The 25,312-nt window shown below is 37.4% G+C and overlaps 1 protein-coding gene across 2 annotated transcripts in view; it reads right to left on the bottom strand.

Annotated features, from left to right (window-relative positions):
• Positions 1–20,819: 20,819 nt before the first annotated feature.
• Positions 20,820–25,312, bottom strand: part of DCN (decorin) — a 43,554-nt gene continuing 39,061 nt past the window's right edge. For both annotated transcript variants that reach the window (XM_041738434.1, XM_041738433.1), the window contains exon 8: positions 20,820–21,206. In XM_041738434.1, coding sequence (XP_041594368.1) covers positions 21,012–21,206 — 195 coding nt within the window. In that variant the 3' untranslated portion in view covers positions 20,820–21,011. The remainder of the gene's footprint in view (positions 21,207–25,312) is intronic.

Below are 25,312 nucleotides of genomic sequence, written 5' to 3'. Positions count from 1 at the left end.
GATAACCATTCATCTATTGATGGATCCTTGGGCTGCGTCCATATCTTAACCATTGTAAATAACCATTGCCAAAAATATAGGGTGCATTTATCTTTTCAAACTAGTGTGTCTGTTTTCAGATAAATATCCAGAAGTAAAATTGTTGGATGTATGTTGTAGGGCTATTTTTAATCGTTTGAGGAATCTTCGTACTGTTTTCCATAGTGGCTACACCATATCGTGTTCCCACCATCAGGGCACAAGTGTTCCCTTTTCTCCATATCTTCACCAGCACTAGCAATTTCTTGTTTTTTGTTTGTTTGTTTGTTTGTTCATTTTTGGTACTAGCCATTCGGACAGGTAAGAAGTGATATCTCACTGTGGTTTTAATTTGTATTTCTCTGATGCCGAGTGATGTTGAACATTTTTTCATGAGTCTGTTGGACATTTCTATGACTTTTTTGGAGAAATGTCTATTGAGGTCTCCTGCCCATTTTTTTTTCTCCTGCCCATTTTTTAATTGGATTGTTTGGGGTTTGTTTTTTAATATTAAGTTGAGGTTTTCTTTATGGTAATGATAGCCAGAAAAAAAAAAAAAAAACAGTCTACCATTCTTGACAAATATAAGGATGCTCATCAATTATCATGTTAGTGATTTACAATATAGAAAGTCCTTTTGTGTGTATTATTTGAACGGATCCTTATTAAAACCCAGTAAAACACAATTTAATAAACCCATAATAAAGATTTAAAAAGCAGGCCTCAGAAACAAGATGCCTGCCTCCAAATTTCATGACTTCTCCCCTCTACCATCCTTGAAATAGGTAATATTGACTCTCATATTTTCTCTATTCCCTTGGGTACAATTCTCTCACCAACCCCCTCCACCACACCCAATTCAACTCAATCTTTCCCACACCTGGCACATATGAGCCTTGGGCCTCATTCTTAGCATGCTGGCTGCCAGGCTCCTGTTGCTCTTTCATTCCATCAGAACACCTACCACAGCCTGTCTTTTGTTTATTTTTCTACTTATTCTGTGTGTGTGTGTGCACAAGTCTCTCCCCAGAATGAGATCATATTTGTTTTTTACATGGTCGTTTTCACTCTAGTGTCTCCAGCATCTACGGCAATGTTCTGCTCAGTCAGAGTGCAAATAATGGTTGAATGAATGAACAGTAAGTGAAAATCATGGTTTAATCTATTTGTAGTAAAAATATTATTCTATATCCCAAAGGATTCTGAACTCTATTAGGAATCTGTTGAATATCTTTGAAGAATTAAACCGTAGTTTAGACAGGCTAAGGATTTTGTGAGGTCTCCCAAATGGCTGGGAGATAGCAGAACTTGCCCTCACTTCCCAGGTCCTGTCATGAAAGTGTTTAGGTCTGGCTCTTTTGCATTCCAGCAGTCCCTCAAAACTTCTACTTTTCAAATATTATGTATTTTTAAAATATTAATACTCTGAATGCCACAGATTTAAGTCTCTCATTGCCAATTGAACACATACTGTCAAAACTAATGCTGCATGTAAATCATAGAATATAGGACTTGAGAACAGGAGATGGTGTTGGTTCTTTCACTAAAACTGGGGTTTTTTGGTAAGTTGTACATGTGTGTATGTGTTTTCCCCAGGAATCATTTAACTGCTTTGGGCTTTATAATATTTATTATTCTAATGAAGTTAGTAAAGTATAACTAGGTAGGAAACAAGAACAGCAAAAACAAGAGTAAACAGAGAAAATTGGTTATCACTTTGAATCTATGAAATGATACTAATTTGAAAAACATTTGTTCATCGGCAAAATGTACTGAAATGTTTATAACTATTGATCTAGTAATCCCTGTCTCTGGATATCAAAACACTAAGTGATTTATAATTAGGACAATGTTTTTCAACACTATATAATGATAGAAAGTTGGAAGAAATTACAGGTGAGAGGAGTACAAGCATGGATAAATGACCAAAGGGTAAAATCACATAATGAAACATTATGGAACATTATTGAAATACTCTCATTCTATGTAAAGAAGTAGAAATATTTCTATTTAAGTAAATCAGTAAGAGAGCACCACAGAGGTTCATCATTTTTATTTACAATGATGGAACGGTTTGCACTTTCATCAGCATGCATACTAACAATAAAGCAAATCAAATTGAAATCATCGAAACAATCATCTCCTGTACCTAAGATTCCTTTTAGCTTTAGTATCACAGTGTTGCACAACTTAATATCAAAATAATTGTTTTACCAAGGCAATGTAAAATTCCTAATGATGAGTAAAAACTCCTAAATGCAGACACGGGAGTCATTATTTTGTAGTTTCTTTTTGTAATTACAATCTAATTCTGCATTTTATGTTTTTATTCTTTCCCCAGCAATAAATAAAGCAGACAATTTGCCTTTTAAGCTTATGTGAACATTTTGGATAAAGTCTTGAAAACTTTTAATTTAATTTTTACATTTTGACAATCATGGTAATTTTATAAAATGAACTTGTACTTTCGGATTTACATTTGAGAAAAGATAAACTAAAAAAATTAGAGTTGCATATTCTACAAATTTCATCATGTTTTCAAACAATGTGACAAGTACTGCGATATATTTCATCAAGCATATATCTCCTCATTTTTATGCTTATATTTATTTTGAAAAAAATACTCTGCGTATTCAGAAATTATGACCTCACCTCAAAAATAATTGTTGATTTTAAATAGATGTATATTCTGAGACCAAAGAAGGCTTTTCAGACATTATGCCAAATGTAAACAGAGGCAAACGTTAAATAAATTCTGGCTCGGTTTGCAAAAAGGTGGCTGTTTTAAACTTCATTAACTCTGATTTTCCATTTCACCAGTAACAACACTTTACAGGTCCTTATGGCTGTCCCCTAAGTTATCTAATGCACCAACATTGACAGAACCCAGTACTACAGATGTGATTTTCTAACATTTTGGTTGCCGAAAATAACGTGGTGCTTCCACACCTGCAGTTTTCTGGGCTCAGAACCCAACCCAGAGAATTTCCTTTGGTTTTGTTAATTTGGTCCAGCTGTTGAAATAAAATTGGTTTGCCTGCCTGTCTTCCTTCCTTCCTTCCTTCCTTCCTTCCTTCCTTCCTTCCTTCCTTCCTTTCTTTCTCCCTTTTCTTCCTTGCTTCCTCTCTTCCTTCCTCCTCTCTCTCTCTCTTTCTCCAATCATTCTTTGGACACTTAGGCAAAATAGAAGTAACCTTGTTGAAAGGAGTGGATTTTTCAGGATCAGAAATACTCCTAGCACACACCAATTTCATAATGGATAGATCTGCGGGTATTGTGTCATCTTGAATTTATTTTTTCCCTTCTAGTATCCAGGTTACTCCCTCAGATTCCTTTGGCAGAAGCCCTCTTACAACACATCTCTATTCACTGGACTTTCCTCCGGAACGCTCCAAATTAAGGAAAAGGAGATAAAGAAAAGCAGCTAGTTTGCCCAGTTTTGAGCAGTAATTTCAAAACTTCTGAGCAGTAAGTTGCAGGGTAAGTAGAGAGACTAGCTAAATAGCCTCCTTTGTTCAGGAGCGCATGCATTTATTTAAGCATTCATTCATTATTCTATGTTCTTGGCATATAGAAACGAATAAGACAGACAAGGTCCCTGCTCTCAAGGAGTTTATCTATTGGGGGATAAAAAGACAGTACCGTAAACAAGATAATCTGAGAAGATAATCTGAGAAAATAGTTTGAGTACTATGAAAAGTAAAACATGATAAAAGGATAGAAAATGATGAGAATATACGTTGTTTTATTAAAGATGGTCATGGAAATGGTGTTTGAGTAGAGATCAAAGTATCACAGAGGGATGAGCAAGTATAAATGGCCTGAGGTAGGACAAGCTTGGCATGTTGGCAGTGAGAGTTCAACACAGAGGATGGGACAGGGTAAAGTTCATACGCAGCCACCTAGGTTGCATTGCTATAGAAGTGGAGCTGTATAGAGGTCGGGGAGAGGATAGGGAGTGGAAACATGAAAATCATGGTATGTCACACCCTACGCCAGACATGATGGTGTTGAATTGGCTGGTAGCAACGGAGTTGATGAAAACAGGACGGACTGGGGAAAGGCTTGCGATGTTATCCTTGCAGTACTTACTGACAGATTAGGAAAACAGCTTCCCAGATTTTGGACGAGCAAGTCTATCGACAAGAAACAATCTTCGTTCATTTCAATAAGATGCAGGCACTGGAAGTTGTATTATGTTCTCTGGGATAAGAAGAATATTGATATTGGATGAACAGAATATTGATAAGGATGAACAGCAGAGTTGACAAACAGGTACACCAACTACCATTTAATGGGTAGAACTCATATTCTTGGTTTAAAATTCAATGGGCTTATTACTAGTACATTATTTGGTTCCCTAGTGATTTTTAAAGGCTTGCTCTACTCACATTTGTATCCATAGCTTCTTGATTCAATTAACAAATATTTATTGACTGCCTACTATAACTGAGGTCTTAGGAAATATGTAAACGAGTGCAGAGACACACAGTCACAAAACTTTCTATCAAAATTCTGACAATTTTCATCTCAAATTTAGTGCTGTAGAGAAATCAAGGCAGTTTCAGTTATTTTCTCTCCACAGATAGACTCTTTGTTTGGGGTGGCTTGTCTCGTCTTATGCCTATGTGACCTTTTTTTTGTGGTTGGTACAGTGCTTTTTTTTTTTTTTTTTAAGAATTTATTTATTTATTTATTTATTTATTTATTTATTTATTTGCAGTTCTATCTGCCATCATATAGTATAACACCCAGTATTCATCCCATCAAGTGCCCTCCTCAGTGCTTTTGAAATCCAAATATTTTGCCCGGTTTCATTATGATTGGTTTCTTTTTTTTTTTTTTTTTTTTTTTTTTTTTTTTTTTTAATTTTTTATTTATTTATGATAGTCACAGAGAGAGAGAGAGAGGCAGAGACACAGGCGGAGGGAGAAGCAGGCTCCATGCCCCGGGAGCCTGATGTGGGATTCGATCCCGAGTCTCCAGGATCGCGCCCTGGGCCAAAGGCAGGCGCCAAACCGCTGCGCCACCCAGGGATCCCTATGATTGGTTTCTTTTCATTAACTTTTTGATTTTTCATGGGCCCCCTTTTAAGGTACAGATCCAAATCTTCGACTCAGAGCATGTTTCTCCTATTTTTTGCCTTTGACTCTTCTGCGTTTTTTGAATTAGTTTCTCTTTAAAGACCAACAGTCAGGGATCCCTGGGTGGCGCAGTGGTTTAGCGCCTGCCTTTGGCCCAGGGCGTGATCCTGGAGACGTGGGATCAAATCCCACGTCAGGCTCCTGGTGCATGGAGCCTACTTCTCCCTCTGCCTGTCTCTCTCATTCTCTCTCTCTGTGTGACTATCATAAATAAAAAAATAAAGACCAACAATTACCCATGGGGTAATTTTTCCTCTTTGCTTTTGTTTGCCATCACATTGGATCATTCATCCCTTTGTCTTTTTCTTTTGCCTTCTTCTTATAGTATTAATTTACCTCTTATTTCTGAAACTGTTATTTTTCTCATAATTTATTTTCATTTCTTCAAACTCAGCATACCACCCAGATTTCTATTTCCCTCTGTCTCAGCCTCTTGGTTCAACCCTACTACTTTTTCAATATTTATTTGGACTAGAAGGTAGAGGTTTTCAAAATGTCAGTCTTCTATATAGAATGGTTTTCAAAGCAGGACTTTGCTCCCACCCCCCAATTTCAGTCCTTCTTTTTATTTTATATGATAGGATCTTTTCATAATGCTCTAGCTATTTTTACGATGTTTTCTCATCCTTGAACGATTTCTATCCAGGCTGGTATTTTGCCAATTGACAAACTTTTCAGATTTTTTTTGTCATGTTTTTATTTTTCTTTCCTTTTGGTTTTTAAAGAACAATCCTTTCATATACGAAGCAGGAAAAGTAAGTGATGCATACCATCCTGTCTTTTGACTGTTTTGTTGAATTTGCTGAGCTAAAGAGGAAATTCCTGGTTCCATCACCTGGTCATCTTTCTTTTTAGATACAATGAAAATAGGAAAATTTTAAAAAATAACTTAGAAACTCAAGAGTGCACTGTTTCTGTGGCTCTGCCAGGAAGCCTAAAAACAAAATGCCTATATAAGATGTCACAAAAATGAATTGCCTCTCCATTTGCAAATTTACTGTGTTGGACACGAAATACTATTTTCTACCCAATTTTTACATGTAACTCCTTTGAACTTCAATCCAAAGAGTAGTGCCAAAAAAATGTAGCAGTTGGGGCGGGGCATAAATTTAGAAATTTAAAATATTTTGCTCTCCCAGAAATTGAATCTAGATAAATAGTGCTGGCTTCCTCACTCTGGCCAACAAAGAACATGCATTTTTGTGGTAAGACAATTACACCTTGTCACCAACAATATATGAGAGTTCCAGTTGTTCTACAATCGTTGTCATGGGTGTATTAGGAGTCTTTTTAATTTTAACCATTGCTATAGGTACATAGTAGTATCTTGAGTTTTGTTTATTTAGTTTTCTGTTTTTAAAATAAATTGTATATAGTGTGATGATTTAATATACAAGTACAGAGTGAAATGATTACTATAGTCAAGTTAATTAGTATATCTTCCCACACAGCTACCATTTTCTTTTCTTTGTGATAAAGACACCTGAAATCAACTCTTTATAAGTTTCCAAGATTCAATACAATACTATTAACTATAGTCATCAGGTGGTTTCCATTAGCATCTCCTGGATGACTGTAGGTATTGATCTTATCATGCATTTTTGTTATTTATATATTTTCTCTTGTGAAGTACCTGCTAATTTTTTTTCAGTTCTTTAAGATTGTTTGGTCTTTTTGTGTTTCTAAAGTTTATCTCTTGCTAGCTAGAGCCTGGCTATCGTGCAAAAGCACTTTGTTAAATATATATTGTAAACATTTTCTCTCGGTCCGCTTTTTTCTTTGTTTTAATATAAATTCAATTAGCCAACATATACCACATACTTAGTGTAGCTCCTTTTTTCCCTAAAATGTATTCTGAAGGGTAAATATTTTAATTCTGATGAAACCCAATTTATCAACTTTTTCTATTATGGTTTACATATCTGTATCTAAGAAATCTTTGCTTACCTCAAGTTCATGAAGAATTTCTCCTATTTTCTTCTAGAAATTTTATAGTTTTGGCTTTTATGTTATATATACAATTGTTTTTGAGTTAATTTTTATGTAAAGCATAAGACAATGGCCCAGTGTGCTTTGTTTACCATACCAATACCCAGTCGTTTCAGCACCATTTGTTAAAGTGAATTTTCTTTCCCACTTGAATTGCTTTTATACCATTGCTGAAAATCATTTGACTGTATGTGCGCAGGCTCATTTCTGAACTCTGTCTTCCGTTCAGCTGATTTTTACCTCTGTCTTTCTGACTTTTTACCGTACTGCAGCTTTGTGGAAAATTTCAAAAGTGGAAGTCCTCATTTTTTTTTCTTAAAAAAAAAGCGTTTTATTTATTAGGTTGTTTCCATTTCCATGTAAGCTTTAGAATCAGTTTATTCATATCTAGATACAGCCTTTTGAAAATTACAATTGAGATTGTGATGAATCTATAGGTCAATTATCTTAACAATTTCGTATCTTCAGGTGATGAAAGTAGTATGCATTTCCATTGACAAAAGGCCTTTAAGTTCCATTAGGAATATTTTATATATTTTGATGCATGTGCTAAAATGTAGGTAATATGCTATATGTCTCCTCTTAAGTTTATTCACAAGTTTTCAAAATATATTGTATGATTCTTAGGTAAACAAAATTTTTTTAATTATTCATATTATTTGAAAAAAAGTATTACTTTTTAAAAAAATAATTATTTTGAATTATGGGGGTTTTTGCTGCTAGTAAAAAAAAAACAAACCTAATTCCTGTATATTAACCTTCTGTTCTGTGATCTTGGTAAATTCACCTAGTAATTCTAATTAGTACCTTTTTATTGGTGTCTTAGGATTTTCTAGGGACACATGCCTTGAAATGAAGATAGTTTTACACCTTTCTAAATGTCATGCTTTTCACTTATTTTTATTATCTACTGCACCAACTAGGATTTTCTGTATGATGTTTCAGAGAAGTGGAAAGATTAGTCATTCTTGCTTTTTCTTGATTTTCTTTTTTTTTGTGTGTGTGGGGAGTATCTTTCGTTGTTTACATACAGAATCTCAGTTAATTGACCTAAGTAACTTATGTGGTAGGCACCTTTTTTATCATTCCCCTTTTAAGCTTAAAGGGATAAACTGACAAACTGACATGCTTAATGTTACACTGCTCATAAACACACACACACATACACAAAAAGACCATCTCAATTTCACAACAGAGTTTCACTCTTTTTTTTTTTAAGATTTTGTTAATTTGGGATCCCTGGGTGGCGCAGCGGTTTGGCGCCTGCCTTTGGCCCAGGGCGCGATCCTGGAGACCCGGGATCGAATCCCACATCGGGCTCCCGGTGCATGGAGCCTGTTTCTCCCTCCGCCTGTGTCTCTGCCTCTCTCTCTCTCTCTGTGACTATCATAAATAAAAAAAAAAAAAAAAGATTTTGTTAATTTATTTGAAACAGAGAACACAAGCAGGGGGAACAGCAGAGGGAGAGGGAGAAGCAGACCCCCCTTTCCCCAGCTGATCAGGGAGCCCAATGTGGAGCTAGATCCCAGGACTCTGGGATCATGACCTGAGCCAAAGGCAAAAAAGCTTAACCAATTGAGCCACCCAAGCTCCCTTTTTATAAAGTTTTTATTTAAATCCCAGTTAATTAACATACAGTGTAACATTAGTTTCAGCCGTACAACATAGGGATTCAACACTTCCATACAACACCTGGTGCCCATCAGAGCAAGTGCACTCCTCAATCCCCATCACCTGTTTCACTCACTGCTTTGTTCTCTATAATTAAGAGTCTGTTTTTTGGTTTGCCTCCCTCTCTTTTTTTCCCTTCTCTTGTCTGTTTTCTTTCTTAAATTCTGTATGTGAGTAAAATAATATGGTATTTGTCCTTCTCTGTCTTATTTCACTTAGCATAATTGCTCGCTAGCTCCACCCACACCATTCCAAATAGCAAGATTTCATTTTTTTGTCATGGCTTGGTAATATTTCATTATATATATGAAATATATTTGAAATACAGCTCTTCTGTATCCATTCATTAGTGGATGAACAGTTAGACTGTTTGAGGCTATTGCTCTTTATGGTTGCTTTTGGTGCCTCAGAAGTGGAATCAGATTCTGAAGCTGCAGTTCAGGCTTCCACATAGGCTTCTTGCACCTCCAGCCACATCTTCCCTCAACTGTGAAACCTGAATCTCACTAGCCTCACAGCCCCTCGGCCATCTCCACCTCTGAAGTGCCTAGTTCTGACCCATTGGTGTAACAAGGATGTGAACCTCCATGTCTGGCAGGAATAATCTCAGTCAGCTTATGCTGCTATGACAAAAGAGCATAGACTGGGTGGCTTATAAAGAACAGAAACTTATTTCTCAGAGTTCTGGAGGCAGAAAGTGCAAGATCAGGGTACCAGTACAATCAGGTTCTACTGAGCACCCTCCTCTGGATAGCTGATGGCTGACTTCCTGTTGCATCTTCACTTGGCAAAGAGTAGAATGAAACAAAATCTTCTGAGACTCTTATCAGGGCACTAATCCCATTCACAAGGGTTCCACCCTCATGAACTCCCCTAATGTTAAGTACCTTCCAAGAAGCCCCACATCCTAAAACCATCACACACAGGAATTTTGGGTTGTCACAAACATCCAGTCCATGACAAACAGGGATGGAATGGATAAATGGGGGAATGAGGAAGTAAGGAAGTAAAGAAGTAGAGGTAATACCAGTGGGAAAAGTGGCCTTTTACTTCTCCAACTCTGTTAGCGCTTCAGATCCTGGTCCCCTAGCTCATAGATCAGGTCTTTGTTTATTTCATCTGCCTATTAAAGCCCTTTTAAATTACTTATTCCTTGTCTCTTTTTCTTTTTTCCCCCTCCTTGTCTCTTTTTCTTAGCAGAATATAAACAAATTGAGCTGTTGGTTGTGAAACAATGATTTATACCAGTGAATACACTTGTCAGCCAAAAGCTGCTGGATCAATACAAAGTAGCACTGCTATTCTTCTTATTATTGCCACAAAGGAAAACCCAGACAATTGCTCTCAACTGTTGGAGGTTAACCAAACTCATTGAGGTAATCGGTTTGCTACACAGATATATGTTGTGACCAGGGAATCATTATGTTGTACACCTTCAATGTATAGAAGGTTAAATGCTGCCAATTAGATCTGATTAGAACTAGAAAAAAATGAACATTTTCTCCCATGGAAACAAAACCCAAGCACCAAAAGCCAAAAAGACATCAAATCAGTGTGCTTTTTGCAAGAGTCAGAAAAAACCAAGGTCCAGAAGTTGTAGCAACCCAAGAAAAGACCTTTCCCATTACTACCTGATGTCCAACCTTTGCCAACTAGGGCTGGAGGCATCCTGCCTGGGAAAGAAGTTCCAAAGTGGACACTGGTTATCTGGAGAAAATGTAAGCTTTGCATGGTAACAGCAACTTTTAGACCTGGGCTAAACCATACCACCTGTTCACAAGTCATTGGAGTTCTCTGCCTGGCATTGCCTTTCAGAAATCTTCTGGCTCTACTGTCACTCATTTTAGGTAAAAAAAGATCTCAAATATATCTACCAATGAGAGTTGCCAAAGCTAGGAAGAAATACCCTAGGGGGAAAAATCCGTCTATCAATCCAGGTAGTATGAGAAGGATCTTAGTCAAAATACAGCACCCAGAAACATCTGGTCTCATAGGCTTTATCACTGCCTAGACCTCAGTGACAGCTTTGTGATTTGTAGGTGGCTTTAAATGTCTTACAGTGTTCCAGATGTTTTTTTTTTCTTTTTTAAAATCAACAACAGCCACAGGACATTTAACATTATACTTTTTAATCATAAAGGAGTGCACAACACTTGGCTTTCATTTCCACCCAGAATCTTCTCAGACCTTATCTCTGTATTCATCTTTAAGGTTTGTTGAAAGCATTTCTCACTTTCACATCCCACAGTTATTTATTACAGGGAAAAAAAAAGAGGTGTCCGATTTTTGTTTTTATTTTCTCCAGATTGGTCATAGTTCCTGTCATATTGTAAGTCCCCAATAAATGTGTGCATTAAAGGAATAAAGGAATGAATGATTGAATTAATTTAAAAGTTTCTTTTTCTCTTATGGGCATGACAACATTGCAAGAGGTTACACCCATTCACCCCCCACCCAACCCCCACACACATACAGATCACTGGGTTTGTGAAAAGAGGGAAAGAGATAAATGAGTTCAAGAGAAATATTTTGTATTTAACCACAAATCAATTCCAGATCAGATGACAGTGTGGATTCTCGATCAACTAGCGATCAGTAGAAGTTATTACAAGGTTGTCTATGCTAGCATGCTATAAAATAATCACCTTAGCTGTGGAATTTATACATGTTTCCATGGTTTTCTAGTAGAATGTGCCTGAGGCCCACTGAGACCTTCTGTAGATTCAGGAATATGCTTGCTTTATGGTACAGCACTGTTTATTCATAACTGTCAAACCACCAGCAAGTTATCAGCCCACGTTCAAGACAGGCACCAAGCTACACTTTTGCTAATATGAGCTCTTGAGGGAAACAGAAACGAAACTGTTTTTACACAATTTTCAACTCGTAAGAGAAAATACAGGAATCTTTTCAAAAACAATAAAATCCTTTCCCCTCAAGAGGTTTTTCTTTCTTGGTGTTGTTTAAGCAAGGACTGTTTTGGAAATGCTGACATGATCTTAGCAAAGGCATCCAGAGGGAAACATATAATATGTTTATTTATCTTAGAAACCACGGGAACATTGCAAAAAGGCCAGAACTGGCCCTGTAAAATGTGTTGCTAACATGTACAGTGTGATTGCTTAGTTTGGATGAAGTCAAGTCGTTTCTGCCCTGATAGAGAAGGACAGTCTATAGAATCTGGCATCTGCCAAATTTAAGTCTACAGCCCAACCCTCTCCCCTGAGCTCCCTGACTCCTAAATCCCAGGGCTCCTTGATACTTCTACGTGGAGGCTGAACAAGAATCTCAAAATGAACAGATCCAAGAACAACTTTTGACTCCCACCCCCTGCACCCCCACCGCCTACAGTCTTTCCCCTCTTAGGCAATGGTGACTTCATCCTCCCGGGAGCTCAGGCCAAAATGCTTGGAGTCATTTCTGTCTCCATCTCTCTCCCCATTTGGTTTCTCGGCCCTCCTTGTCCTCTGTATCTGTGAGACGCTCCCACCGTGGGGCCCTTCTCAGCAACCTCTCTGCTACTCTCCAGGTCACATGCTGCCACTAACCAGCATCACATAGAGTGTGATTATGGTGCCAGCATCCTAAATATCCTCCTTGCGTCCCTCCATGTCCTTCGACGGCTCATGCAGTCGGAGAAACTGCATCAAGCCAGCTTTCCCTGAGAACCCTTCAATAGCTTCCTGTCTTGCTCAGAGAAGACATTGTCTTTGCCATTGCCTTAAAGGCCTATAGGGTGTGTGTTCCTGGGCCCTCACTTTGCTTCTCCTGCTCCCTCTACTCTGTTCGCGTTTGACCCCTCTGCTGACACTAGAACCTGGCATGTATTCTTCTAACTTAAGGTTCTCTCTCTCTTTCTTCTTCTTCTTCTTCTTCTTCTTCTTCTTCTTCTTCTTCTTCTTCTTCTTCTTCTTCTTCTCCTTTTTTGGCTTGCTTCCTTCTTTCATATCCCTGCTCACAGGTCATAGTATCTGAAGGCCTTTCTCTAACCATCTTATATAAAAGAGTGAGTCCCGGTCCCCCACATTCCTTCTTCCCTGTTTCATTGGTCACACCCCGGGGTGTCTCCTCCCACTGTGATGTCTGCTGCATGCTGGTGAGACATCCTTCCTCCCTCTACCTCAGCCAGTAGGACAGTGTCAGGCAACCAGAGGGGCTTTAATAAACATGTGTTGAATAAACAGAGTATCTCTGTGCCAGATACATATCAGACCTGGGCAGGAGGGTAGGATTATTTTGACATTTTACGGATACTTTCAAGTTGATTTAGGTTCCTATGCTCTTTGGACGACCTGCAAAGAAGTCACTCAGCCTTCACAGTCCATATTGAAATAATGGCCCGGGGAGAAAGTGTCCAGAGCACCAGTGGCTGACACATGGCTGTGAGTCCCAGAGTCAGGAGGAGTCCCACCCAGTCCCCCAGTTATCTCATACTGAAGGGAGCATACGGGCTGTCTCTGACTTCAAAATTATTTAAATTCATGTGAAGGGTGTTTGACACTCCAGGATGGTCATGTGTGTATTTGAATTTATTAAGTTCAGTGTTTTCCTTCTCCTGGTTTTTCTTTGTTTTCCACTGTTCTGCTCTGTAGTGTGAAATTGGCAGTCTGTTACAGACCCAGGCCTCGAAGTAACTGTGACAGATGGTGCCCTGGAAAATATATAAGCAGATCCACTGAAAAAAAAAATCTGTTAGCAGTAAATGTGGGAATTAAAAAATGAGCAACGAAATGAAGAATAAATGCCTGTGATATCAACTCAGCCACCTGTAATACCTCTGCTGCAGGAGACCAGAGTCTGAATGGCCATGGAGTCTGGTCAAGAGCTGTGTCTGTGTCAGGGGCAGTCTTCCAGAAGGCCTCTCTGGAACTCTGGATGAATGGGAAACTGTTGTATGTAATGTTTCTAGTTTACTTGAGGGATTAAGCATTTCTGTGTTTGTATGGACAATAAAGCAGTGAGATCCTGCATCTGTAGCTGTGATAAACTACAGAATGAAAGAGTATTCCAGGGAATAGGATTATGGAGTAAGAGAAAGGGAAAAAAGAAAAGAGAGATAATGACGAGGATTCAGTAAAATGAGTGAACCAGAAGGCAAGCAGAGATCCGGTTTACACCTGATTTATGTGATGAGAATGACATGGTAGTTTCCATTGCCAGATCAGGGTCATCGAAGAAGAATGCATTAGAAAGAACATACATGCCAAGTTCTGGAAAACTTGGGTCATTTGAATATGGTAAGATGACTTAAAACTAGCACGAAAACATGAAGGCTTCTTATCTAACCACACAGGGTCAGAAGCAAATTTCCACTTTCCAACCTCTTGTGTAATCCACCTCACAAACACAATTGATAACAAAAATGAGAACAAAAAATAAGTATTTTTATAAAGATAAAAAGAGAATGAGTGTTCATGGTTGAATCATGTCCCTTTCTCCTCCTCCCAGATATATTCAAAGTCTAATCCCTAGGACCTGGGAGTGCGAGTGACCTTATTTGGAAATAGGGTCTTTGAAGATGTAACCAAGTTATGATGAGGTCGTACTGAATTGGGGTGGCACCTAATCCAATATAACTGGTGTCCTTATAGGAAGAGAAGAGACACAGATACACAGAAGGCCTTGTGGAGATGGTGGCAGAGATTTGAGTTTTGCTGCCACAAACTAAGGGATATCTGCAGCCACACCGAAACTGGGAAAAGCAAGGAAGGGCTCTCCCCTAGAGGCTTTGGAGGGAGTATAGCCAACATCTTGAATTCAAACTTCCAGACTCCAGAACTATGAAAGCATAAATTTGTGTCATTTCAAGCCACTCAGTTTAAGGTAGTTCATTACAGCAGCCCTAGGAAGCCAACAAGCAGGGTTTCTTACAAGAGCCAGTTGGTGGGAGGCAAGTCAGACATGGTCTGATATGAGGTGCAAGCTCTCTTTTGTTCCTCAACATATGGACTATGAAGCAACAGCCTTCCTGGGAGTTTGTTTGAAATGCACAACTTCAGACCCCATCCTAGACCTGAGAACTAAGTGCTCTTGAGATGATTACAGCCCAAACTATGTGACCTAGCAGCCAACATATGCGAACCTTTTCATGTGCTGGGCTCTGGTCTAAGAGTTACACACTAAATGAACCCACTTTGTTCACACACCAACTATAAGGTAGGGACTAATATTATCCCCATTTTGCAGATAAGGAGATGAGTCACAGGCTAAGCAAGTTTGCTAAGTTATGCCCATAGCAACTGTTGAAGTCAAGGAAATGAGCCATATTTATCTTTCAAAGGAAAAATATATAAGAAAGAAGTTGCATTTCTATATGAGTGAGGGGTGCTGATGGGTCAGGCCTCTCTCCCTGTGAGTCTTGACAATATTAGAAGCAGCCATACCGCTGGCCAAGATGTGTTGGAAGATCTGCTCTGTAGATCAAAGTCCAAAGGGTCTTCTCTGTTCCTCTATCTTGACCCATCCCTCACCAGTAAGTTAAGCAGCAGAGTAGCTGCCAGCTTCTCTCCTCTGCCAGGAAGGCTACCACATGCAGGAGGGAGGACAAGAGAAAGGAGTGCTAATGCAAGGTCCAGGTCTGAAGAAAATAATCTCATGGAGCCCTGGACTTTGAACACCTGAATGCCTTCCAAGAAAAACTACCTTTCCACTGTTGTCATGGGAGTGGGATCTCTTGGGAGGTGTAAGAGAGGAATAAAATGAAGCCATTTCCACCTCCTATTGTCCATTCTGGAAGGTGGGTCAGTAAGACTGTGGAAAAAGACTTTTGTGGGTCAGTAAGACTGTGGAAAAAGGGTAAAGAGTTGCTTCCTCTGATGTCATGTCAAGCCCTATGTATATCAAAGGTAAGTGTAAACCAGTGCTTCTGTTTCAGAAGAAGGTAGAGAAGTTGAGTAAGCCCTCCTTTTATGCCAGGCTATCAGAAATGTGCCGAGGCACAGCCTGGTGTCCTTGAACTTACTGTCTTGCCTTAACCCCATTCTTCCAAACGTCCCTGTTGAACTCTTACATATTCATCAAAACCTACATCAAAAATGACTTCCTCAGTGAAGTCTTACATGTTCCTCTGTGCTCGTTCTACTACCCTTGGCGAGTTGATCACCCCTCCTATGAGCCACTCCTGTAACTTGCCTACGGAAGCATACTTGGAAGATACTGTGGGGGCAGAGTACCAGACTACCACAGTTAGCAAATATCCCTATAAAGTGGGTCAAATGAATTTTTTAGTGCCCTAGTGCTTATAAAAGTTATATGTACACTATACTGTAGCCTATTAAGTGTGCAATAGCATTGTGTCTAAAAAATGTACATACCTTAATTAAAAATACTTCATTGCTAAAAAATGATAACCATCATCTGAGCTTCCAGTGAGTTGTGATCACTGATAACAGATCACGTAACAAATATAATAATGAAAAAAGCTTGAAATATTGCAAGAATTACCAAAATGTGACAGAAACACAAAATGAGCAAATGATGTTGGAAAAATGGTGTCTATATACTCTGGCTCAATGCTATGCTGGGTTGCTACAAACCTTCCATTTTCAAAAAAACACAACATCTGCCAAGTGCAAGAAAGCAAAGCACGGTAAAATGAGGTGTGCCTATATTTCTAATGATAAAATTTATTCCTCTGTATTTCTATTATTGGTTACATGATTGTGTCTTTGTTAAACTGTGATCACCTTAAAGTTAAGGATGGCATTTTATTCCTTCTTATACCTCTATTTAGACACAAACCTAGTAAATATTTTTGCATGAATAAATAGAAATACACTCATATTTAAACTCATTGGGAGTATTTAGAACATCACATCCAATAGGACTTCACTTGGCAACTTATGGCTATTACCTTTAAACCCATTAAAATTAAATAAAATTTAAAAATTAGTTATTCAGTTCCATCACATTTCTAATGATCATACCTGGGTATGCTAATATGAACCATATTGGACAGAGCTCATACAGGACATGTGTAAAGTTGAACAGTGTGGTAGTCTCATTTTTTTTTTTTTTTAGAAACAAATAAATGTATTCTTTTTGAAATGTAACAAATCACAATGGTGGGAAGATCCATTATTTTATAGCCCTCCCCCATGTAGCAAAGAAGATGAAAGATGCTACAGATGTTCAGTGATTCTTCACTGTTGGACACAAATACATTCTTTTCTGAAGTCACAGAAAGCAACAAACTGAGGGAATAGAAACTTTGCCTTTCTTTCTTTTTTTTTTTTTTTTAAACTTTGCCTTTCTTATTTACAAGTTGTGTATCCATGGAAAAGCAACTGGACTTCTCTGGGGCTTCATTTGCCCATCTGTAAAGAAGATATTAAGGAACATACTGTACGATAACCAGGTAACAGGGCTGTTGTAAGAATTCAATGAGACTGCATATACAGTTAAGACACAGTATTGAGTAAATGATAGTTACTATGTTGTGGCACACTGACTTATTACCACAATACAGAAGAAATTCTAAGGACCACAAATAGATTCCTTTCTCAGTATTTAAGACCACCACCTTGGGGCAGCCCCGGGCGGCTCAGCGGTTTGGTGCTGCCTTCGGCCCAGGGCCCGATCCTGGAGACCTGGGATCGAGTCCCACGTTGGGCTCTCTGCATGGAGCCTGCTTCTCCCTCTGCCTGTGTCTCTGCCTCTCTCTCCCTCCCTTTCTCTCTCTCATGAATAAATAAATAAAATCTTTAAAAAAATTAAATGAAGACCACCACCTTTAGCTTTGATATGCTCAGAGTTGTATAGTTGTAAACTATGGCAAAGCAAAGGCTGAACCTAACTCGATCAGCACACCTCAGGGTTATAATTCTGCCTCTATTTTATCATCTGTGAAAAGGAAAAGTATATCCTCAGGCATTTTTGTGATAAGCAGCTGTGGAACAAAAAGAGCCTGGCACAGAAACTTTGTACACGCTGAGTAAGATCCAGAAATAGATATCTGTTGCTGTTGTTATCTTTCTACCAGGACTTGTCCCATATTTACAATATATTCAGTGCTAGTTTATTGAATGAATTAATGAATGAATGAATGGAGTATGCTAAATAAAAAAAATAGACTCTCCTACTTATTTATTGCCGGATACCAGACTGTGAATAAATATTACTAATATGATCACTTCATGGAACTCCAGCATGTGATTAAGTAGCTCACAGCACTGTGTATTTCAGGCAGTAACTGTTATAAAGGAGAATATGACTTTGACTACAAGAGCTTAGAGCTCTATGCTCTGAGTCTTATGATTATCCAAATATTATTTTTATTTTCTGCCAAATTTACATAAAATATGTAATTGACTGTCCATTAATATTGACAGTGTAAGTTTTATGTTTACACTTTGATTTTTAATAGTAATCATTTCTTTAAATAAGTAAACTCTGCTTTAGTGAAAGCCATTATAAAACTAGCCCCATGTTTCCTAATGGAAAACCAGATTCAGTTAATCATTTTTTAAAATTTATTTAAATTCAATTTGCCAACATATAGTATAACACCCAGTGCTCATCCCCTCAAGTACCCTCCTCAGTGCCCGTCACCCAGTTACCCCATCCCCCCTCCCACCTCCCCTTCTACAACGCTTTCTCTGTTTTCCAGAGTTCGGAGTCTCTCATGGTTTGTCTCCCTCTCTAATTTTTCCCACTCAGTTCCCCTCCTTTCCTTATAATCCCTTTCACTATTTGTTATATTCCCTGTATGAGTGAAACCATATGATGATTGCCCTTCTTCGGTTGACTTATTTTCACTCAGCATAATACCCTCCAGCTCCATCCACGTCGTCGTTTGATGAAGTTTCATCAAACATTGTTTCCTTTGTTAGCACCTCTGATCAATGCAGAAAAGTCTAAAATTATCGGGTTTCAGAAAAGGTGCCTGGGATGGCATGGGATGTGAATGTAATGTTTATCTGTGGCTGGTAAAATTTGTTTGATGATCCTACAGATATAATGATACTGCCTGGGCTTATTAGTTATTCTCCACATGCCCTGACTGGATCCGTCTTTCTCCCTTCTGTGTCCTGCGCCAACAAGACCCTTCCTCTCTCTAGCTTTCTTGAGGATTGTCTTCCCTTTAGGCTTCATTGGTGGGAGGATCTGATGTAAAAGGAGAGAAGGGGACATAGCTTGGTTCAGTACCTAACCTCTGTCAGATGTGGCATCCTTCCAGGAACATAGCTCCCCAGGCACAGAAACCCTCCAAAGTTGTCCTCTCACTTGACTCCAGAAACTCAATTCTTCCCCTGCCCAAGAAACCATTTGGGTGACCCTCGTTTGCCATCATTGCTTTCTTTTAGTGCCCAGTCATCCTTTTTTGGTGCAGTAGACTCTGCACACACTCTATCATAGTCCCTTCATTAAATTATCTTCACTTGAACTCTCAGAGGTAAATTCTGTTTTCTGTCAGACCCTGACTTATGCAAAAATTGAAAGGGAACGTTCTGTTGCCATGTATTTACCAGATATTTATTTGACTCTAGAAAAGTTTCTTAATTTCTCCTAACTTCAGTCTACTTTTCTACCAAAAAATGGGAATGTCTATAGTATTTACTCTATAGTGCTATGACTATAGAAATTTCATGACTTCTAGAAATTTTGTGTTGATATGCTTTTGTGTTCTGAGTGGTCAATAAGAGGGAGAGTCATATGTCACCTATAAGGGAGACCAGCCTGAAAAAGTAATGAAGGAAGGCAAAGTTGAAAGAACTGCAGAGAAACTTGGCTGGAACTCTGATCACACTTTACCTAAAGGTCCATCTAACAGCAGGACTCTTTGGGTTTTCCTTTATGGTTTAAGCCAGTTTGGAATTCATGGTCCCTGGGTGGCTCAGTCTGATGAGACTCCAACTCTTGATTTTTGGCTCAGGTCATGACCTCAGGGTCCTCAGACTGAGCTCCACGTCAGGCTCCACACTCAGCAAGGAGTCTGCTTGTCCATCTCCCTCCTTCACTAACCCTCCCCACCCCCATCCACCCACTTATGTGCATGTGTGTGCTCTCTGTCAAATAAATAAATAAATTTTTTTTTAAAGTTTGGATTTGGTTATCAGTACTTGCATCATAAAACATCCAACACTATAGAAAAAAAAACTATCCTCACATGTTTTCTTATTAGATGTCGATAACATAAACATATTTTTTAATAAATCTCTACTTTTTGTAAATCAGCCCATTCCCCAGGCCCGTTGAATTGTATGCTTTGACAGGTCTTTATAAATCCTGCAGAAAAAAATTCTAAACTTGAAGATTTAACTAAATGCAACAAATATTTCTAATACATCTAGTAATTATAGAAATGTTCAGGTGAGCAGCCTTATTATACACATGATGTTTTAAAACCAATTTAGTATCTTAGCAACTGAAAATACCATCTTTCTAGACCAATCAGAGAAAATTAGGCTTTATCAACTTAGCACTGATTATAGATACTGTAAGTTATAATACACAAGTGTCAAAAAACAGGAGTAAAAGAAATATCTGAGAACTTGAAAAGATGTGCTATTTTTGTCAAGAACACAGTGTCTGCTTTCATCAGAAAATAGAGTTTAGGGAAGATTTACAATTACGCTTTTTTACAATGGTAATTTTGAATGTATTTGTAAATTTATTTTTTTCAGAATGATGACATTAGCAAAAATTTTACATAGCCTAAACTGAATTTACATATTCAAATGAAGCTTTACCAGTAATAACAGGGATTAACACAGAGCTAGATGGAATTTGAAGTTTGACTTTACGTTAAAGGGCCTAACACCCTATGAACTACAGAAGATGGATACTTGTTTTATTTGATTCCTCCTGAAAATTAAACAAAAGCTTTACTGAATTGTTGACATATATATATGTATATATATATATATATACACACACACACATATATATGTCAAGAATATATATATATTTACTTCAAATTTTACGTTTAGGGAAATTAAAATATCTGCAATAGCTCAGTTAACATCAACAGAAACCTTCAAAAAAGAATCCTGAAAATGGCAGGCAAAATATTGTTTTATTGTAGGCAATTATTTAAACTGCATATTCGGCTTTATGTATTATAAATCATGTGGGAAAAAGATCCACATTGCAGTTAAGTTTCCAGTATCTAGCTTTCATTTTTTTTTTTTTGAGCAATGATATTAATGGGATTTTGCCAGGTTATAAAAATGAGGGCTTTCTTGGGAATTATTTATAATTTCCAAGCTGGATGGCAGAGCGCACGTAGACACACCGGAAGGTGGATGGCTGGATCTCCCAGTACTGCACTGGGTTGCTGAAAAGGCTCACACCTGAATAAGAAGCCTTTTTGGTGTTGTATCCAGGTGGGCAGAAGTCGTTAGATCCGACTGCAGAGATATTGTTGTTATGAAGGTAGACAACCTGCAAAATGAAATAATGGAGAATGATTATTTCCCTCTAAATATACTGAATACTATTTTCTCTTTAGTCTTTATCCTTGACCCTTCCTTTCTCTTACGCACTCTACCCAACCATCAACAAATGCTGCTAGCTCAATCTTCAAAATGTACACATAACCTAGTTCTTCTCCCCATGTTGACTCCTACGTCATTATCTCCTTCTGGATGATTGAAATCATCCTTCCTGTTTCCTCTTTTGCCCTAAAATCAATCTTCCTTCCTGCTTGTCTGCCTCTCTTCCTCCCTTCCTCCCTTCCTTCCTTCCTTCCTTCCTTCCTTCCTTCCTTCCTTCCTCCCTCCCTCCCTCCCTTCCTTCTTTTTTCCTTCCTCCCCTCCTCCCTCTCTTCCTCCCTCCCTCCCTCTCTCTCTTTCTGTCTCTTTCTTTTTTTCTTAGCTCATAGAGCAATTATTTTAAAAAGTAAGCCAAATTGTATATTCTTTGCCTCAACACTCCAGTGGCTTCCTACCTCATGCAGGATAAATCCCAAAGTTCTCACATTAGCCCACAAATCCAACATGATCTGACATCCTTCTACTCTGACCTCATCTCCCCTCACTATTCAATCTAACCACTCTGGCCTACTTTCCTCTATTACAAAAATCACAGTCCTTCCTTAGGTTGGCACGCATTGTTTCTCCCACTTGGACTGATCTTCTCCAAGATGTCTGCAAGGCTTACTCCCTCATGTAATTCATGAAACCTCTTCTTACCAGAGAAATCTTCCCTGACTATTCAGGGGAAGTCCCTGACTATTCAATTACACTTTTTTAAATCTTCATAGTAATTATCACTATATCGTATATTATATACTTGTCTGTTTTCCTCTAGAATAAAAGCTCCATGAGGAAAGAAATATGTTGTTTTAGTTATGATGTATCGTCAATGTCTACTAGAACAGAGTAGGTGTTCAATAAATATATGTTGAATGAATACATGAATAAATTCATACTATTTCATAAATCATGTCTACATGAAATGTTGTATTTTCAGGGAAAGGATAAAATGATGTACCTTTTAAGGAATTATACAAAATGAGGAAGATATATATATATATCTTCATATATATATATGAATATATATAGTAATATATAGTGAAGAAAAAGAGTACAGGAAGTATTAGAATCAAAATAATCACAAACCCTAAGGAACACTGAGTACCTCAGCATTTGGAATGAATAAAAGAAAAGTTTCAATGCAAACTAACTGTTACAAATTCTACCTTATGAGTATAATTCTAGTGTTTATTAGAATTTTTCTGAATTGAATTTTATGATTATATTTAAAATAATGGTAACTTGTTTATAGAATTTTTTTTCTCAAGGAAGTTAAATATCAGTCTTATGAAAAAGACTTTAGAAATGGGTTTTTACATCCATTATGTACATGTGAATTCTGAAGAGCAAGAAGTTACTTATCATACGACCAAAGCTGAAATATAATAAAAAGGCAAAAAAAAATAAAAAATAAAAAAAATAAAAAGGCAACAATTTCTCAAGTACGTTATAAAACTTAAGAGGCACTCCCTTATCATAATTCACTTAAAATATTGTTCCACCTACCAGAATAGTCACTTATATGCAAGTGAAAAAGGCCTTGTTTATGAAAGGGTTTAGAAGGAGAACAATAGAATATAAAAACAGAAACAAGGGATATTAAAGCCAAACAATACCCCTGAGTATTTTTTTATGATTCTCAAACTGAAAATTTCTTTTCATTTGCCATTTTCTATTTCCTAGCAGTGATTAGCAAGAAAAGGAAGACATGTTTGGTTAGAGTTGATGGCTAATACTGAAGAGAAAAAAATATCAAGGATAAAGTATTAGTCTGTGTAAAAAAGAAAGCTAGATTCCCAATTCATTTTATGAGGTCAGTATTTTCTTTTTTCTTTTTTTTTTTTTGAGGTCAGTATTTTCTATTATTAAAGGCAGAGAAAAATCATCGCACATACACACACAATTTGTAATCAAATATTTCATACAAATATAGACAAAGAACTTTAACAAAATATTAGGAAACTATTTCATAACAAATGAAAAGATTATATACCATGACCAAGACCAAACATGATTTATCTCAAAAATGTAAAACTGGTTTAACTGAAAATTAATTAATTTAATATACTATATTAAAATAATAAAAGGCAAAACCACATGATAATCTCAACAGATACACAAAGAAAGCATTTGAATACACATTCGTGATAAAAATTTTCAATAAACTTAAGAACAGAACTTTCTCAACTTGATAAAGAGCTTCTACAAAAAACTTTTACTTAATGTCATGCTTAATGTTAAAAGATTGAATGTCCACCTCTGACTTAAAATAGCAAACAAGGCAAAGATATCTGATTTCATCAATTCTATTCAATACCGCACTGAAGATTCTAGCCAGTGCAATGAAGCAAGAATAAATGGAAAATAATTCCAATAAGAATAATTAAAACTGTCTTTATGTGCAAATGGCATGATACCAAATATGGAATATCCAAAGAAGTGCACAAAAATTTCTGCCACTAAAAACAATTTTCGCATAGTACTGGAACAGAAGATTGATGTACAAAATCAATTATATTTTCATAAAAAACAATTCAAAAATGAAATTAAGGTTAACAATTCATTGACAGCAACACCAAAAATAATAAAAAAAATAAGGATACACTTAATAAAAGAATGTAAGATGGGTATACTAAAAATGAAAAAAAAAACATTGCTGTGAAAAATTAAATAACATGAAATGGAGATATATTCCATGCTTATGAATTGGAACATTCAATATTATTAAGATGACAATTCTCTCCTAATTGATCTATGGATTCACCGCAGTCCTGCTTAGAGTCTAGCAGGCTATTTTTCCAAAAACAAACAAGCTGATTCTAAAATTTATAGGAAAATATGAAGGAAAAAGAATAGTGAAGAAACAAGAATAGCCAATATCCAAGACCATTTTAAAAAATAAGAACAAAGTTGGGGCTCGGTTGGTTGAGCGTCTCTCTTCGGCTCAGGTCATGATCTCAGGGTCCTGGGATCAAGCCTTGCATCTGCCTTGCATCCGGCTCTCTGCTCAGCAAGGGGTCTGTTTCTCCCTCTCCTTCTGCCTTTCCGTTCATGCCCCCATTCATGCACACTCACTCGCTCTATCTCAAATAAATAAATAAATAAATCTTCAAAAATGGTTTAAAAATAAGAACAAAGTTAAAAGACCTTCACTCCCAATTTCAAAACACAATCAAAAGCTAAAGAGTAATCAAAACGAGTAGTGCTAGCAAACAAATGTAGTATACCCATACGATGGAAAGCTATTCACCAATAAAAATTAATGAACTACTCATGCGTGCTATGACTCCTGCTATGATACCTAAAATCATTACAATAACTGACCCTATTTATATGAAATTTCAAGCAAAAGCAAATCCACGGAAGTGGAAAGAAGATGAATGATTTCCTGTAGAAGATGAGGTTGAAAATTGACTAGAAATAAGATAAGAGGAATATTTGGGGGGTAATAGAAATGTTAGAACTGGATTGTGATTAAGACCACCTGGGTGACTCAGTTATTTAAGTATCTGCCTTCGGCTCAGGTCATGATCTCAGGATCTATGGGCAGGCTCCCAGCTCAGCAGAGTCTGCTTCTCCCTCCCCCTTTGCCTCTCCCCCTGCTCATGCTCGCTCTGAAATGAATAAATAAAATCTTCAAAAACAAAAAAAAATAAAGAATTGGATTGTGGTGATGGCAGAAGAAGTATATAGTTTTTTTTTTTTTTTTAAATTTTATTTATTTATTTATGATAGTCACACAGAGAGAGAGAGAGGCAGAGACACAGGCAGAGGGAGAAGCAGGCTCCATGCACCGGGAGCCCGATGTGGGATTCGATCCTGGGTCTCCAGGATCGCGCCCCGGGCCAAAGGCAAGCGCCAAACCACTGCGCCACCCAGGGATCCCAAGAAGTATATAGTTTTAATAAAAATAACTGAGTTATATATTTGCACAAAAGACAGTAAAATAGGTGAAATCCCTAAGAAGGGAGATGAAATGGGTGCATGGACAGCCAACTTAGATGAAAAACGTAG

This window comes from Vulpes lagopus, chromosome 23 (genome assembly GCF_018345385.1).
Source record: "Vulpes lagopus strain Blue_001 chromosome 23, ASM1834538v1, whole genome shotgun sequence".
Taxonomy (NCBI): domain Eukaryota; kingdom Metazoa; phylum Chordata; class Mammalia; order Carnivora; family Canidae; genus Vulpes; species Vulpes lagopus.
This window is presented reverse-complemented; position numbering and strand designations above follow the sequence as displayed.